The 15790-nt window shown below is 39.5% G+C and overlaps 1 protein-coding gene and 1 long non-coding RNA gene across 9 annotated transcripts in view; both read right to left on the bottom strand.

The window, feature by feature from the left end:
• LOC311420611 overlaps nt 1-15790 on the bottom strand; it is a 130696-nt gene that overhangs the window by 50599 nt on the left and 64307 nt on the right. The window lies entirely within an intron of this gene.
• On the bottom strand, nt 10179-14216 carry FZD10 (frizzled class receptor 10). The gene has a single exon (XM_084491711.1). It carries the CDS (start codon nt 13105-13107, stop codon nt 11350-11352), a length of 1758 nt encoding a protein of 585 aa, XP_084347837.1. The 5' UTR covers nt 13108-14216; the 3' UTR covers nt 10179-11349.

Below are 15790 nucleotides of genomic sequence, written 5' to 3'. Positions count from 1 at the left end.
TATGCTATAGTTTGAGGTGATCAGATATTGCAGTAACTGAAGCCATAAAAGGATCTAAGAGAGAAGACCCAAATTCATGAAATTCTGAGCTTTCAGTTTAGTTGCTGCTTCGTGGTTCTGGGCCCTACTCAAGGGCCCAGCTCATTGTAATTCTCTACTATGGAATGTGATGATATATTTAAGTGATTAATTTACTGTCACTTTTACTGTGCTACCACTTATTTTTCAGCAAAGGTCTGAGATATACCAGTAATACATTTAACCATGCATCACTCATCCCATGGGAAACACAGAAAACAAACAGAAACCAACCATCTCTTTCCTGACTTGAACTGCTCTTGTTAGCTTGGGAATTTGCTTTGCAGATTGGTTTTATTGTTTTCAGGAATTACTTTTGCAAATGACCGGAATTAAAAGGAGGTAATTTAGAGAGGCCTTCTTTGTAAACAAAAGCAAAAGAAAAAAATCTCACTGTATAGTTTCTCAATGCACTACTTATATGTTTAAAATACAAATCTAGAAGATTAAACCTGCCTTGAAACATGGTTTCCTGATTTGAAATCAACATATTCAATATTGTCATGCTGAGAGTTTTATGTATTGTCAGACTGTGATGATAGGCAGGAATAGTTTGTCATATACAGTTACTACTCACAAATTACAACTATTTGAATATGGTAGGTTTTTGAACAGATGTCATGGAAAAACAAGTCATGAATTACTCATTGAAGTGACTCAGGTTATTACTGGAACCTTATTACAAACTGTAGCTTTCTACATCAGTTACAATCTGATTCTGTATTAGAATCGATTGCAAAGCTTGCATAGGATCAGTCCTTTAAAAAGAATACTTAGAAAAAATACATAATAATAGTGCCCCTGCAGTTCCTACTGTTGTTAAAGTATTTTTTATTGTGGAAGGAATAGATTTCGGTTACTGAAATTTTACCATTTGCTGTGTGTATGAGACAAGAGGTCAAGCTCCAGACTAGACAGATCCTTCTCCCATCAATGACAGAAACACGGGTGCATTTCAACGGAGCCTCCTTGCAAGTCCAAGGAACTTTTTGTTATGTAAATGAAACGAAGTGTTTTGTTTTTGTTGACGTTTTTAAAAGCCAACTTGTAGATAGGTCTGTTAAGCACATCAAACAAGGATCCAGAAAGTCAGTCTCCTGCATTGAGATTTGCTGTAGACATGGATAGTTTGCTTAAGGTTGCACTTCAAGCAGCAGCTCTTTGATGCTTTAAATACCCAGCTGACCAGTGATCATTAACACAAGAAGGTGGGAACACGCAGTCAAATGGAGATTCCTTGCAGAAGAGGGATGTTAACAGTGTTTGTCAAAATGAAACAGCTTCTACTTCATAATTACTTTGAACCAATACAAAAGCATACATAAAGCCCGAACCTGTTGCTGCCACTGTTGATATCTAAAACTTCACTTCACACTGTGAATCCTTCCATGGGTGTGGACTGGGTCCTGTAGGATTAACATGGGACTGGAAATCACAGAACCTGAGCTGTGTTCCTGACCCGCGTTAAAGTGCATCTGGGCATGTCAACACCACGCAATGGAGATCTTCAATCTGCACGAGTTGCAGTGCAGAGATGAAAGCTACAAACCCATGTCAAAATATTTCAAGAAGTTTCACTTGAAGGTCATTATGACCTTTCCAGCCCTTTTGAGCCCTATGATTTTCAAGTTAATAAGATCGTTAGTTTGACATAAGGGTGCAGGATCTGTATAATGGAAACAAAAGCTGGAGTTCTCAAAATAATTTCTAAAATACTGCTTTCAGAATTTTGCTTTTCTAGGAGACACAAAATATTTATAGATAAATTGAATATGCTTTTTTATGAGAGAGTATATGGTCTCCTGAGTATTCACTCTGGCTGTGATACATGCCTGAAACCCAGAGGATGAAAGCAGTCTGAGGAAGGGAAGACAAACTCACAGTTGTTCCATTTCATCATTTTCCCAATAAGTGCACTTCCAGAAAAGGGTGACTTCTCATAATCATGGGCAGAAATAAACAAACACTTTGACCAGATCCAGTCATTCTTGGGCTGATCTCCACTTTATTCTTCCAGTATAGCAATCCCCAAATCTCATTGGTGTTTCCTGTACTACTGTTTTATTAAATACCTTGTTTGGAGGTCATTAATCTTCAGTAGTTCATACAAAGCTAAACTTGGATGTTAAAAAAAAGGCATAAAGAACACACTTTTTTGTGCCTTTAAAATTTTCATTTTATCATACACTGCAAACCAAGGACTCTGATTAATTTTCAAAACTGATCAAAGAGCTGCATAATACATCCCTTCACAGTCCAAACTCTGTGGGCTCTAAGGGTGGAAATTTCAAAGCAACATGCAGAAGAACCTGTTACCCCAGATAAGTTAATTAACAAAACCAGTAATGGCTGAAGTTCTAAATTTGATTATTTTTCAAACCTTTATTGCATTGTAATTTGTTTTGAAACCATGGGTGGGCAACTTCAGCATATCAAAAGATGTAACATACTTTTCCATTGTAATTGTGCAAAATACCATGCGTAAAAGTAAATAATCAGATTCCACTGTAAACATTGCTACACTACCACATGATAACCAGGGGAATCATGAAATGAAGATCTCTGAATGTCACTTCTGATCTGTGAGGAGAGTAGTGGGTCAGAGCAGTACGATGGAAAACAAAGCTCCTGGGAACCAGATTATATTAATGCAAAAGAATTAAGCAGTTGAGTTTGTGAATCTCTTGCTTTAGGACTTACATAATGACAACTCCCTTGAGGCTGTTTGTGCTTCCTCCTCTCCAATGGCTCTGTTCTCAGTATCTTTAACCTACTTACTATCCATACTCAATATTCTTTCTCCTTTCTTGTTTAGAGAAACACACAATTTGAAAAATTTCAATTCCCTCCATAAAGATGCACTCACCCAATATTTACATTATTGTAAAATTTGCTATCTAACACAATGCTATAGCATATAAAATTCAGAAGTCTCTCTTACAGTTCTCAAGGATGAAGAGTTATTGCAGACTGAAGCAAAACAAAATTTGGTCCACATTTTAAGTTGTTATCTCAACAGAAAGAGAGAAACAAAGCAAAATACATAACCAAGGATTACAACTATTACTTTGTAGGACAATTCCCAAATGGTGTAAAGCATTATAGTTTGCACAAATGTGGACACTGTTAAAAGCAGCAATCAGTACACTTCTAAAGTTTTGCAAAGATTTCAAGGACTTAAGTACAGCTCCAGACCAGCTAAACTGAAAGCCTGACAGGCTTATGCTTGCTAATTCAATTTCCTGTATGATTCTTTGGATATGATTGGTCCAGAACTAGCAAATTATATTTACCTGTCTGTCCCGTGCCACCTGGAATTCAAAAGAGCTGAGCTGTACAGACAGCACTGAGGAAAGCGCAAAGTTTTACATAGCTCCCCTGGCCCTCACCCCCCAAAACCAAACCAAACCAAAACACCCCACAAAAAACAACAACAACAAAACCACACACCCCAAAAAAACAAAACCCAGCTGAAAAAAAAACATAACACCAGCTTGAGCTGACCAGGAAAAAGTTTTTGTCTGTCCCTTCTTTTGTCTGTCCTGTTGGTAACATGCTGGTGTTACCAACAATTTTTGTGCTAAGTAACTTTACTGCCATCACAAGGAAAGCATAAAGCTTAGGTAATCTGGGAGCTGTGTTTGTGAATATATAAGCCAAACTCAGCAATACGTTTTTTTTCCATAAATGAGTAGCATATTTACCATTAAAAAAAAATAGAGTAGAGTGGTACAATGTGTTATGCTCATGGTCCTTGCATTATGCTTCAGTTCAATTGCCAAAATTTTTAGAAGGAAAACTACTAAAACCATCTAAGGATATTTACTAGCTCAAAGCCATCTAAAGCAAGACTTGAGTTCTGTGGTTCCGAAAATTTACTCTGCTTGGTCCAGTGCTCTGACCTTGACATTGCCTTTACACTTATCACCATGTCTACACTGGGAATTGCATCAATTTGATTAAATATTATTATTTTTTAATCTGGTTTCAAATTGATCAGGTTAAGTTAGCATAAAAATCACATGTAGATATGTAACTTGGGTTTTATTCTCTACTAATTTTCAATGAATAACTTCAAAAGGCATTCTAAAGAAACTAAAGGACTGTACAGATATTGATGCATAAGGATGAGAAATCTTGGGAAACTGTCTTATCTCATCACTGAAATCAGTGTCCTAAGGAAAGTTCTTTCATGTAATTAAAAATAAAAATAAAAATGTCTGGATTAAAAAAAAAAAAAACACAACTATAGTAATTAAAAAGCCTGAAGCCTCAATAGAAAGCTGTCCTTTCCTTAAAAATTAATTTACAAGAAAAAATTCTGACAGTGCAAAATAAAAAGATTTTGACAAATTCCACTAAAATCTTAACAAGGTGGAAAATGATGTAGCTGAAAGAATATCAAAGGTCCAGACTTTAATTCCATGTCTTCTAATGTTATCAAATAAAGTAGTCATAGTCCAGTTTCAAAGTTAGTTTAAAGAACCACAAAGTTCAAAATGAGTCTCATGGTTACTGCCTGTAGCGTAGCTCTTAGTGAAGCAATGTTACAGCTGTAAAGAACTAAGGATACAAGAAAGAGAAGTTAAAGGCAGATAAAATATCTCTATTAGTCCAGCTGGGTATAACTGGGAAAAACTTGCAAGCTTTGAGGAATATAAACCTCTCCTTGGGCTAAAAGCTTTTGCATGCAAGTAGTTTGTCATTGATTTTGTTTTTGTTGTTGTTGCTTTTTCTTTTTTCTTTTCTTTTTTTTTTTTTCCTGCTTTATCCATTGATCTCATCTTTCTTCCTTTCCTGTTTGTAATTTCACACAGATAGATATTAGTCTCATATAAAGGAAATGTAAAATAACTAATGTACTAGACAGAACCAAGCATTGCTTGTCCTCAGCAAGAATATTTTCACGTTTAAGGCGCCTGCTCAGAACTGGCAGTCTCTTCTTGATAGTCTCCTGTGTTCATCAGCACCTTTGGTAGCTCAGAACTTTGAACCTCCATTTCTTACCACACTCCTTATCCAAAAAGAGAGATAAAACACAAGTTTTGAAATATATTTTTGTTTATATTGAACAAAAAAGCTCAAAGCAGTCCCAGCTATGGGCCAGTACCACAGAAAGCTGTGTGTGGGCAGATTAGAGACTAAAAGGACGGGATCACTTGAGAGGAGGGTAAGGGAGGCAAGTCACATGCAGATGATGAAAGACTGATCAGCAGTGGAAGAGAGGGGAAGGGAAGGGAAGTGCTGATCAGGGAAGAAAGGAGGAAACAAGGAGCACATTGTAGGCTCAACTCAAAATGTTGCTGTTCATCCTCAGCTCCCATTGATACTACAGGACTACTCTCTTGGAAAAGGTGACAAAAGGCTCTTGAGCAAACATTTAAATTGGCTGAAGATTTTTTGAAGGGGTTTTCTGCTGCCAGAAAATGCAGATCTATTAACATTGAGCATTCTGCAACAAATCTAAGTAAAGTGCTCTCAAAAAATGCTAAATAAACTTAAAAAAAAAATCCATTTCAACTTTATCAACACCCAATACTTCTGAATTTCATTTTGAAATAACACTTGGTTTTGGAACATGCTATGTGCAATCTAACATAATAGCATGCTTTAAAACTATAGGTTAAATAATTTCCACTCACTGATTTATTTATTTATTTTCATATCATGAATATTTCATTATCAGCACTTGTAAAAAAAATGTTCTGATTTGGAAAAAAAAGTCAAATTAAGGATTTTTCCTGTAGCATGTGCTTTCCCTGAGATACGAAGTTTGATTCAAAGCATACACTGAAATTAGTTGGACACCAATTGATTTCAGTGGAGCTGATCTATGCGGAGATCTTGAATAGAAGGAAGAAACAAGTGACAACAAATTGAAGGAATTCCTTTTTAAACAATGCCTTACCAAGATATACTCGGTCCTGCCTTTGATGTACCACTCCCCAAAGCTTTAACTTTGCCAATCCAGGAAAAGCAGAATTGGGCTTGAACCACATCTGTTCTCATACACACTAAAATTAACTAATGAGACACCACTGACTGTAGTGTGTATTTGCATCTAGGTTGGTAAGACTATACCAAAGTCTAATGTTACATAGATAACATTAAATAACCAATGGATACTAATTTCTGTGATTTATCACATGCCCCTTAGTGAAGTCAAAGCCTTGTTTTGTGCTGTTTTCTATAAATATCCATTCAAAAATTAAGACAAAACTATTTGAAACGGTATTTATTAAACTAAAATCTTATCTACCATACCAGAACCCATTTGTTTTACAAACCTAATAATATATTGTCTCTTCTGGATAAACATGTAAAGATACACAAAGCTTAACCTGAACTGATTCACGGGCAATATTATTTAGACAAAATATGAAACAAGGTTAATATTAGCACCCAGGTTGATTTTAACTCAGTAGTTCACTGAAAATAAAGCTTTTATAATGGGAATGTTGATACAAACTTAACTGTAAGAGCACAAACACTGCTACTGAAATACAGTTTTGAGCAAGCTCCATGAAGGAGTTATTTGTAAATGAATAATGACTTTGCTTAAAGCCAATCAACATCAAGTGTGTTAAAAGAGATGAAATAGTGCTGGAAGGCAGTGGGAGGTAGAGGAGCCTCAAAGTGCAAACAGGTGCTGATCTCCCTCCAGGGGGGATTGAGTGGCACAGACCTTAGAGGCCTGTCACTTCTGATCAAAGCAAGCTCCAAGACCACATAATCACCATCACCCACCTTTTAAAGGATGCCCTGATTTATCATCTGTCAGTGTTAATAACTTGGCTACTCTGTCTAAAATACTTAAGAACATTACACAAGGATAACATTTCAATTTTTTTTTAAAGAAATGTGTAAATGTTTTAAACTAAAATGCACTGAAGTTCCTCCTTTGAGGCCATCTGTTGTTGGAGACCACCTGTCATCAAAAGACCACCTGAGCACATAATATCCCATCATTACAGAACTATCTCCTTGAAGCCAAAGATTTTAAGTGTTCAAATAAGAAGGGTGTATGTTAGAGACATTGTCGTTACTTGGCTTTTCATATAGTTTGAAGCCGTGGGATGACAGCCATATGTGAATAATGGCTTCATAATAACATACATATGAAACGCTACTTTGGGAAAAATCTGATAAGAGATCTGAACATTCCTTGATTGAGCTTCTCATATCCTTTCAACTGTGGTGCTTGCACTGTACTCTTCAAAGTGTCCTAATATGTCATACCTAAAACAAAACCTTGAGAGTACTGAGCTTAATTTCCTTTCTATTTATAAGCAGCATTGGCATTTTACTGAGAAACAAGGCATATTATTGTAAATGGAAGAGATTTTGTGTGATTTCTTTTTTCCTGCATCTAATTTTTCCTTGCTGATCTCATATTCTTATCTCAGTAATCTCTATTCAATAAACAGAAGTACTCTGCCAAACTACCCTCTCCAAAAAAACAAACTTTCTGTCTTCTTCTGTCCCTAACATACATAGATGCTACCTGAATGCTGAGACCTAACCTGCATCATCTTAACCTACACAGTTGGAGAAAATTTCTACCCTCATGGGTAATCTACAGCTCCCATGGGAGAGAACAGTTCCCTTGTACACAACCATGTGGCAAACATTAGATTCTTGATTGGCATATGCAGACACTAACAATGTCTTTTTGTGTGTGCTTGTTTTGCTTTGTTTTTCTTTTTTTTTTTTTTTTTTGATATTTTTAACTGAGCAAAGTATCAAGTTAAGCACCACCAGACTGTAATAAAATATCCTCTCCAGAAGGAAGTTCTGGAGTTGCATTCCTTCCTCAACAAGTTTCCTATGGAGTGACTGAATTGTTAATATATTTGCATATAAATACTTTTCTTAAAAATCTACCAATAAGCAAATACCCAATAGGCCTTGACAGTACATAGAAAAAAAATCCTAACAAATTCAACAGATAAAAATACCAATATGATTTTACTGAAATATAAAATTACCATGAAAAGTAAAGATGTTTACTAGAGAATACTTTTGAGATATTTTCTCAAAGACTTTTTGGTTGCTATTATTTTTAACTAATGTGCAGACTTCTAAGACAAGAATAACATTCTCTGTTAAATTATTAATAATACTATATTAAATCACTGACACCTTGTGAGAATAAGTATCACTTTCCCTTAACAGCTCTAAGCTTCCAATTCCTTATGTGGCAACTTCAATATTAAATGTTAAGACTTTTCAGAGTTACGGGACAGTAAGAAGTAAAATTTTTGAAATAATTAATTCTTAAAGTCCTTAAAGAAAATAATCATATTCTGTTACATTTACTGTACATTAGTCCTGGAGTAATAAAAGCAGCAGAAATATATACTTGAAGAATCTAGTTTGCTTACCAATTAAAAACAAAAACAAACAAACAAAAACAAACAAACAGAAAATCACTACAAAGGGGAAATAAAATCCAAATTCCTAGTTTACAGTTTAGGAAGAATCTATTGGTGACATGAGGCACCTAGCCAGGCATTCAAATGTGGCATTTTCCTAGAAGAACATGCAGTTCTGCTCTGGTGACAATGAAGGGCCTAAGCTGACATTTGATAAAGCTCAGAATGGCAGCAGGAGTCCATCCATTGCTGAATATCTTTCTTCATTTTTTGTTTTCTCTTCCAGAATCCTAGTAACAGACTGCAAAAACACATGATCAACAATGAAAGCAAGAAACTTTCTGTAGTTAGCAAAAACAGTGAGATGCTGATATGGTGAAACATTCTCTAAACAAATCTGTCACCGGTAAAACAAGCACTAACCTTTATGTCGGATGAAATTTGTGTGAAGAAGACACATTGCTGGCAAGGTGCACACATTACTGACAAGGCGACATGTATAATAACAAAGCGTATTTAAGGACTCCTATAGTAATTTGCAATACACATATTATTTGGAAACATTGTATTTCTTGGGATCTAATACAATTGATTTTAACTAGAACACACACAGATGCAAAAGCATTAATTCAGTAGTTTCAGAAGTGTATTTGTGAAGTGCAATGTCCTGCTTTGGCTCCAGGAGGGTGTGCTGTGTCAGGATTAACTTCCAGGGCATCCACCAGGTTGTGTATCAAATAGTGACATGTATGCACAAAGGCAGAAAAATATCCTCCCCACTTACCCCAGATAAATTTGATATTGAAAACTGCTTCACATGTGCACATTTTAGACATAGAGTTGATTAATAATACCTGCAAGATCATTTTTTGTCATTCGAGTTCCTAGTCATCACTAGAAACACTTTAAAAGACTACACAGAAGAAAAAAAAAAAAATATATATATATATATATACACATGCAGCTCCGCACATGACCTTGAAAAAACAGGTGACTAAAAAAGTCATTTTTTGTAGCTTTCCTAGCCACTGCAATGTGACCATCACAGGGATCCATACTCTACCAAAGTCCATTAAGACCTCTCTCTGTGATGAAGTTCCCAATAAAGGGTTTTCTAGAAAAGCCTGTGTAAGAAAGTGAGGTTACATTACTATCTCCCCAGGTGGTCACACAGCCTGTTAGCAGCATGGAAAAATTCAGTATCATAAAAATCACACTCCACTAAAAATATTTTGAAAACGTATTTACAATTTTAATCACATAGTTTTCCTAAACAAGTATTTTAATTCCTTATTTAGATTTCCCCTCTTCTTTCTCCTGATCTTTCCCTAAGCCTTTTCCCAAATAATAGCGATACATTCGGTAATGTTAGAAGAGAAAAATCTCCCTGAAGAGTAGAGACTGAAGTGTATTCAAACTGCAGAAGTGAGCCAGCTATCTTTAACATGCTGAACATACCCTATGCAAATTTGAAAGGGGTGTTAACCAAGGATCATTGTTGTAATCTCAGTGCTTTGTAAACATGGTACTACCCTACATGACTGCAGCTTTTTTACATCACTAAAGCTTCTTCCCATTCAGTTTCTCAATTGCAGAGGTTCACAGAAAGATGCAACTTCAAAACCCATTTATTTAATTTCAACTTGCAAGTTCTTTTGAGCAAATTATTGTTCTATTTGCTTATACTTGCAGCCAAGTGTAATAACAACTATTGTATTCAAAGTGTGCTTTTATCAAATAATTGAAGAAACACGTTTATTAACCACAAAGCACATCAGAGAAAGTTTAGAACACACAAAATTATCAAACTAAAGAACATATTTTATTTTTAATAAAATAGTGGAGCATGAAAAATAATTGTATATTACAAATATATACAGCTAAAACTGTGCACCCCCAGCACAGTAAAGAGCATCACTCTATACAAAGCTTCCCTTTGCAGAATCTAGTGCTTCTTGATCTATTCATAGTGAGAATTTGTTTAACAATAGAAAGAGTCAATAAGCCCTTTGGGTCTCTTTGAATTGACCTCCCCCCACCCCCCTTTTTTTTTTGCACAAATCAGTCCAAACGTGTATAACATTGGCTTGATTTCCATTAAAAAGCCACAAAATGTAACACTAAAGGGTTTCTGAGGACTAGACCTCTTAGTTCTTTTGTTAAGAGATTTCTTTTGTTGTCTTTATGTACAGCAAAATACTTGTTTCTCTTTTTATGTCATGGTAAGAAAAAAAAATGTATTGCACATTATTCTTATTCATAAAGTTTGTGTCTGGTGTAGGAAGTTTCTCTTTTAGTGAAAGAATATTGGTGAGCATTATAGATTGAACCTATTTTTAGGCACTGCAAACCTACTAAGCTGAGATGAGTTGTAAAGGATTTCTCTCTCTCTCCCTCTCTCAAAGTTAGCGCAGAAGTTGCTTTCAGAGATCGCCTGCTTTCTGAGGATATGCCTCTCGGGGACATTAGGGGACTTTTCAAAGAAAATCTTTGCTCCATAAGACTTCACTATACCTTATTACTCAGAAATCCAGCTCAGCTACACGCACAAAAAAAAGTTAAACTGGGCGCTTTGTTTCTTTGTTTTGTTGTTGTGCTTTTTTTCTTTTAAACATCTGAGAGGTGGATGAAGTACTTAACTACAATTAATAACAGAAGAGCCTGCTTTAATTCACAATATTTCTTTCACTGAAAACCTTTCTATAAGTACATTTACCTTCAGTATTTCACGAGGTCCTGAATTCAGCATGAGACATTTTTTGCCTTGAGATATTAAACTATCCTCTGACAAAAAAAAAAAAAAAAAAAAAAAAAAAAAAGCACCATTTATTTTTTAATTTCTGGCTGCTACTGTGGTAAGTCTGTAAGGTGAGATATAGTCTTGTCTAAAAACTATTCACACACAAGTGGGTGGTTGTAACGTTGATTCATATTTTGCAAGATGAGTTTTCTGTGGATGTTGAGTTTTTTTGTAGATTCCACTACTTGTAATAACACTTGCAGGTTTTCTCCTACTTCTCTTCTTTAATCTTCGACTACAAACGTTTTGCCAGGACTGAAGAGTCTTGGAAGTCCAGATCCACATACCACTAGTAATGCCCACAACTAATAACATAAAAATTTTGACCATGAAAATTTCTACTGCTGGAATAGAATTATTCATCGTGCAGTCCAAGTCTTTAGTCTGATTGTTCATCTTGCATTTCTGTTGAGTTGCCACAATTTTCCAATAATCCATATTAAGTCTTTCATAAAAATAGCAAGCTATCACGCAAGTTGCGGGCACTGTATACAAGACTGAGAAGACACCAATCCTGACCATCAGCTTCTCCAACTTGTCAGTGTTTTCTCCACCTGTTTTCATCACTCTCCTGATATGAAAAAGGGCCACAAACCCAGAAAGAATAAAAGAAGTGCCAATGATTAGATAACAAGCCAAAGGAATGAGTACAAACCCAGTCAAGGCATTCACATCCATGCTTCCAACGTAGCACAACCCTGTCAGCTCATCTCCAGCCACCCTTCTCATAACCAGGATCATTATGGTCTTCACAGCAGGAATGGCCCAGGCCGCCAAATGAAAGTAGCTACTGTTTGCTTCAATTGCTTCGTGCCCCCATTTTTTCCCAGCCGCCAGAAACCAAGTTAAAGTCAAGATTACCCACCACAAGGAGCTCGCCATACCAAAGTAATACAGAACCAGGAACACAATGGTGCAGCCAGTGCTCTCCAGTCCTTCCTGGATGACATAGAGCTGGCCGCTGTCCCTATCACAGGCGATGCTTTCAGCACCTGAAAAGAGGCGAATGATGTACCCCACTGAGTAGACACAGTAGCACATAGACAGGAAGATAATGGGCCTCTCGGGGTACTTGAAACGCTGTGGATCTATCAGAAACGTGAGTACAGTAAAAGCACTGGAGAAGAAGCACAGAATGGACCAGATGGCAACCCAAATGACAGCAAACTGCTTGTCATCCCTGCTCCAGTAAACATCAACCCCTGGGGTGCAGAGCGGCGCACAGGAAGCACTCTTTTCCACATGGTGGAACTTGCCGGGGTTTTCACAGGAGGTTCTGCTCAGGCTGTCCTTGTGCTGCTGCAGGTCGTGGCCACCGCTGGGCCGCTGTGGCCGGAACATGGGTGGCAGCATGCTGGATCCTCTGGGTGGCTCGTCCGACCCGTTGTTGGGAGCTTCCATGCACAGATAATTGGGATCATTCTTGTTGGGCAGTTTGCTGCAGTCTAAGGAGTCCGGCCACTTAAAATTGAACTGCTCCATAATGGGAGAGCATTTCAACCTCGCCTGCTCGCACATGACCCTGCAGGCTGGGATCGGTGTAGAAACTTGCTCCGTGCACATAGGGGCATAGAGGGAGCAGAGGAAAAACTTCAGATGGCTGTGGCAGCCGTACTCCACCAAGGGGGCAAACTCGTGCAGCTGGATGGCAGCTTCCCTCTGGTTCTCGTGTCCCATCAGGTTCGGCATCCTCGTCATGTTGTACCCTATATCCTTGCACATGGGGATTTCTATGGGCTGGCACCTCCCGTCACCGGGCCGGTCAATGTCGATAGAGCTTATCCCGGCGCAGGAGCCGCTCAGGCAGCACAGCACCAACACGGCCCGCACCAGGCTCCGGGCCCCCGGCCCCATGCTGCCGCTGGGGCGGCCGGAGCGCGGCTCCCTCCGGGGGGCGCCTGGCGCTGGGGCGGCCGGGCGGGGGACCAGGGGGGGCGGCAGCCACTTCAGCGGCCCCCCGGCTGCTGCCCGGCCCGGGACGGCCCCCGGCCTTCGCGAGGGAGCCGGGCGGTGGGGCACGGCGGCGCGGAGCTCAGCATAGCCCGGGCCGGGGGCCGCGAGCACCGCCCGGCCCCGGCCCCGACCCCAGCCCCGGCGGCAGCGCAGGGGGGCGGCCGGGGAACGCCGCGAGCGGGCGGCACGGGGAGCAGCGCCCCCAGTCCTCAGCTGCGCCAAACTTACTGCGGGGAGCCCAGCAACTTTCTTGTCCCCGGGCTTCCACTTTTGCGGTCCGTTTTTCCACCGCCCTTCCTCCTCCTCTTCCTCGTCCTGGTCCGAGCACTCAACGCCGCTCAGCGCCCCTGTCTCGGGCGGGTCCCTCGGGGCTTTGCCTCTCCCAGCTCCGCACTTTCTCGCCGAGAGGTGGGAATGGGCTTGTCCGAGCGTGGAGTAAAGGAGGAGGAAATCTCTAAACCATCGAAGAGGGGGGGCTCAGAAAGGTGCCCGGGGCTGGCTCTGCGAGGGGCCGGCTCCGCGCCTGCCTGGGGGCGCCCCGCTCCGCTCCGCTCCCCCCGCATCGGCGGCGACGGCCCGGCTGGAGCAGCCCGGCTGCTCAGGGGGCGGCTGAGGCCGAGGATGAAGTAGAATAAAAAAAAATCAAAACCTGCGCAGGGTCCGCCTCGCATACGACATCCACTTTGCATGAGAAAGGTGAAGCTGACATGGTGATTACTTTCCAATCACTCGGAACGCCTTGAAACCTCCTTAAGGACCCCTACAGGTTCTCCTTGATCAGCACAGATTAGAAAAAGCCCCATTTGTTTCTCTCTCTCCTCCTGTCTTTCTCCTTTCCCTCCCGGTGCCCTCCCTTGAAAGTTTAACAAGATTTGTCTCTAGAAGGCGTCAGCCTAACCTCCCTCGCCCAGGTAGGAGGGGAGCCAGGAGAGCAGCGCCGCAGCCTCCGTGTCTCCTAAGGAGAGGGCTGAAGGTGGTGCCTCCCCGGCTGCCTTTATTGGAGGGCGGGCGATGCTTTAGCAGGGAGGATGTGGGGAGGAGGTTGCGTTTTATGGCGAGTGCTATAAACTCTCTGCTGCCAGGGTCATAAAATACGGTTGCTTTCAGCCTGGAATCTCAGCTGTTTTCAAAAGTCGTGCTTTGTCTCGAATTCCTAACTGAACAGGACAGGCGGGATAGCTGAAAAAGTACCTGATTATGGTTTTAATCACGGTATGGCATCTCTCGAAAAGTACTTTTTTTTTTTTTTTTTTCCTCCTTACATAAGAAATCCTACGAGGAATAGAGATATACCCTTGGGAAAGTGACTTCATCCTCTATAGAAATGATACTTACAGATTTTGGAGACGGAGATCATTTTAAAGTGAGTTGTGCTTACTTTTTAAGTTAAGCTTTGAGATTAATGCTGCTTATTGGTCCAGCAGAGCTAAGAGGAGAAAGTTCCCCAGCCAAACTAAAATTCACAGCTCTACACACCAACAGGAGCACTGTGATCAGAAGTCAGATGATTAGCTCTACTTCATTACTACTATTATTATTAATTTATTTTGAACTTAATTTTAGCAAACATATTAACGAAGAAGGAAAATCTTTCTCTTCATTCACGCTTGCCCCCACAAACCGGACTCCTCTCCATTAGTGCCTGCTTCTTATCGAAATGAACACGGAGTCTCCTGGAAACTACCAAATCCCGCAGGGTCAGAGTTAATACCCCACCAGTCTCTAGAAAGGAAACTGTTGGCTTCCTCAATTGTGATAAGGGTGAAATGGATCCAAGCAAGGACAACAAACCCCGGCTGATGTTTGTCTTTGAAAATTCTGAAGATGCAGCTAGTTTTTGCTTAGAAGTAAAAGCCATCATAAACATTGTTTAACACAGTACTGCTTTTTGTGGCTTTTCAGCGGATCGAGGAGATCACACTTATAAAGTATTGGTCTTATGGGCTGATCTTTCCTGGGCACTTTTAGATTCCTCAGGGGATGTTACAAATGCAGGCAGTGTTATGTGCAAAAAAAAAAGCTTTATTTATTTTAGCGTGTCTGTATGCATGTATGTGTGTGAGACTGAGTGTGTTGAGGCATTTCCGTTCTTCATTAATCTAAACCTGTTTTCTTAGTATTTGTATGCATCCTGATTCCTCTGCTGCAGCGCTCAGCTGGGGGTAGTAGGGAAGTGTGGGGAAACCTTTTCCAAGGGATAGCCACCTTTAAAAAGTAAAACTTAAAAAACACTTAAGATAAACATATTATATATTTGTTTTGTTCGGCTTGATTGTTTGGGAGGTTGTTATCCCTATTTTCAACAAGTATTTTTGAAAAGCATTTTATATCACCATTCACATTAAAATAATCTAGAAAAATACACAAAATAAAACATGGCATGTTTGTTCTGTCTTACTGATAGCAACCTTTTTTCCTAAGTGGAAAAAAGGAAATACAAATAAAAATGAGGGGGGGAAAAAAAAAAAAAAGCACAGCCAAACCTTTGTAATTGTGTCTCAATTAATTAATCGATCTTTTATGTGACAATTTCATTCAGCCTTGTTTTTCCAGCCATTATTTTAGCCCATACATCCTGCTTTAG

The sequence above is a fragment of the Aythya ferina genome (assembly GCF_964211825.1).
Source record: "Aythya ferina genome assembly, chromosome: 17".
In the NCBI taxonomy this organism is placed as follows: domain Eukaryota; kingdom Metazoa; phylum Chordata; class Aves; order Anseriformes; family Anatidae; genus Aythya; species Aythya ferina.
Note: the sequence above shows the minus strand (reverse complement) of the source record. Positions and strands in the feature narration are given on the sequence as shown.

Excerpts from the sequence above, each read along its gene's own strand:
- FZD10 (XM_084491711.1), bottom strand. The coding sequence starts at position 13,107 with ATGGGGCCGGGGGCCCGGAGCCTGGTGCGGGCCGTGTTGGTGCTGTGC.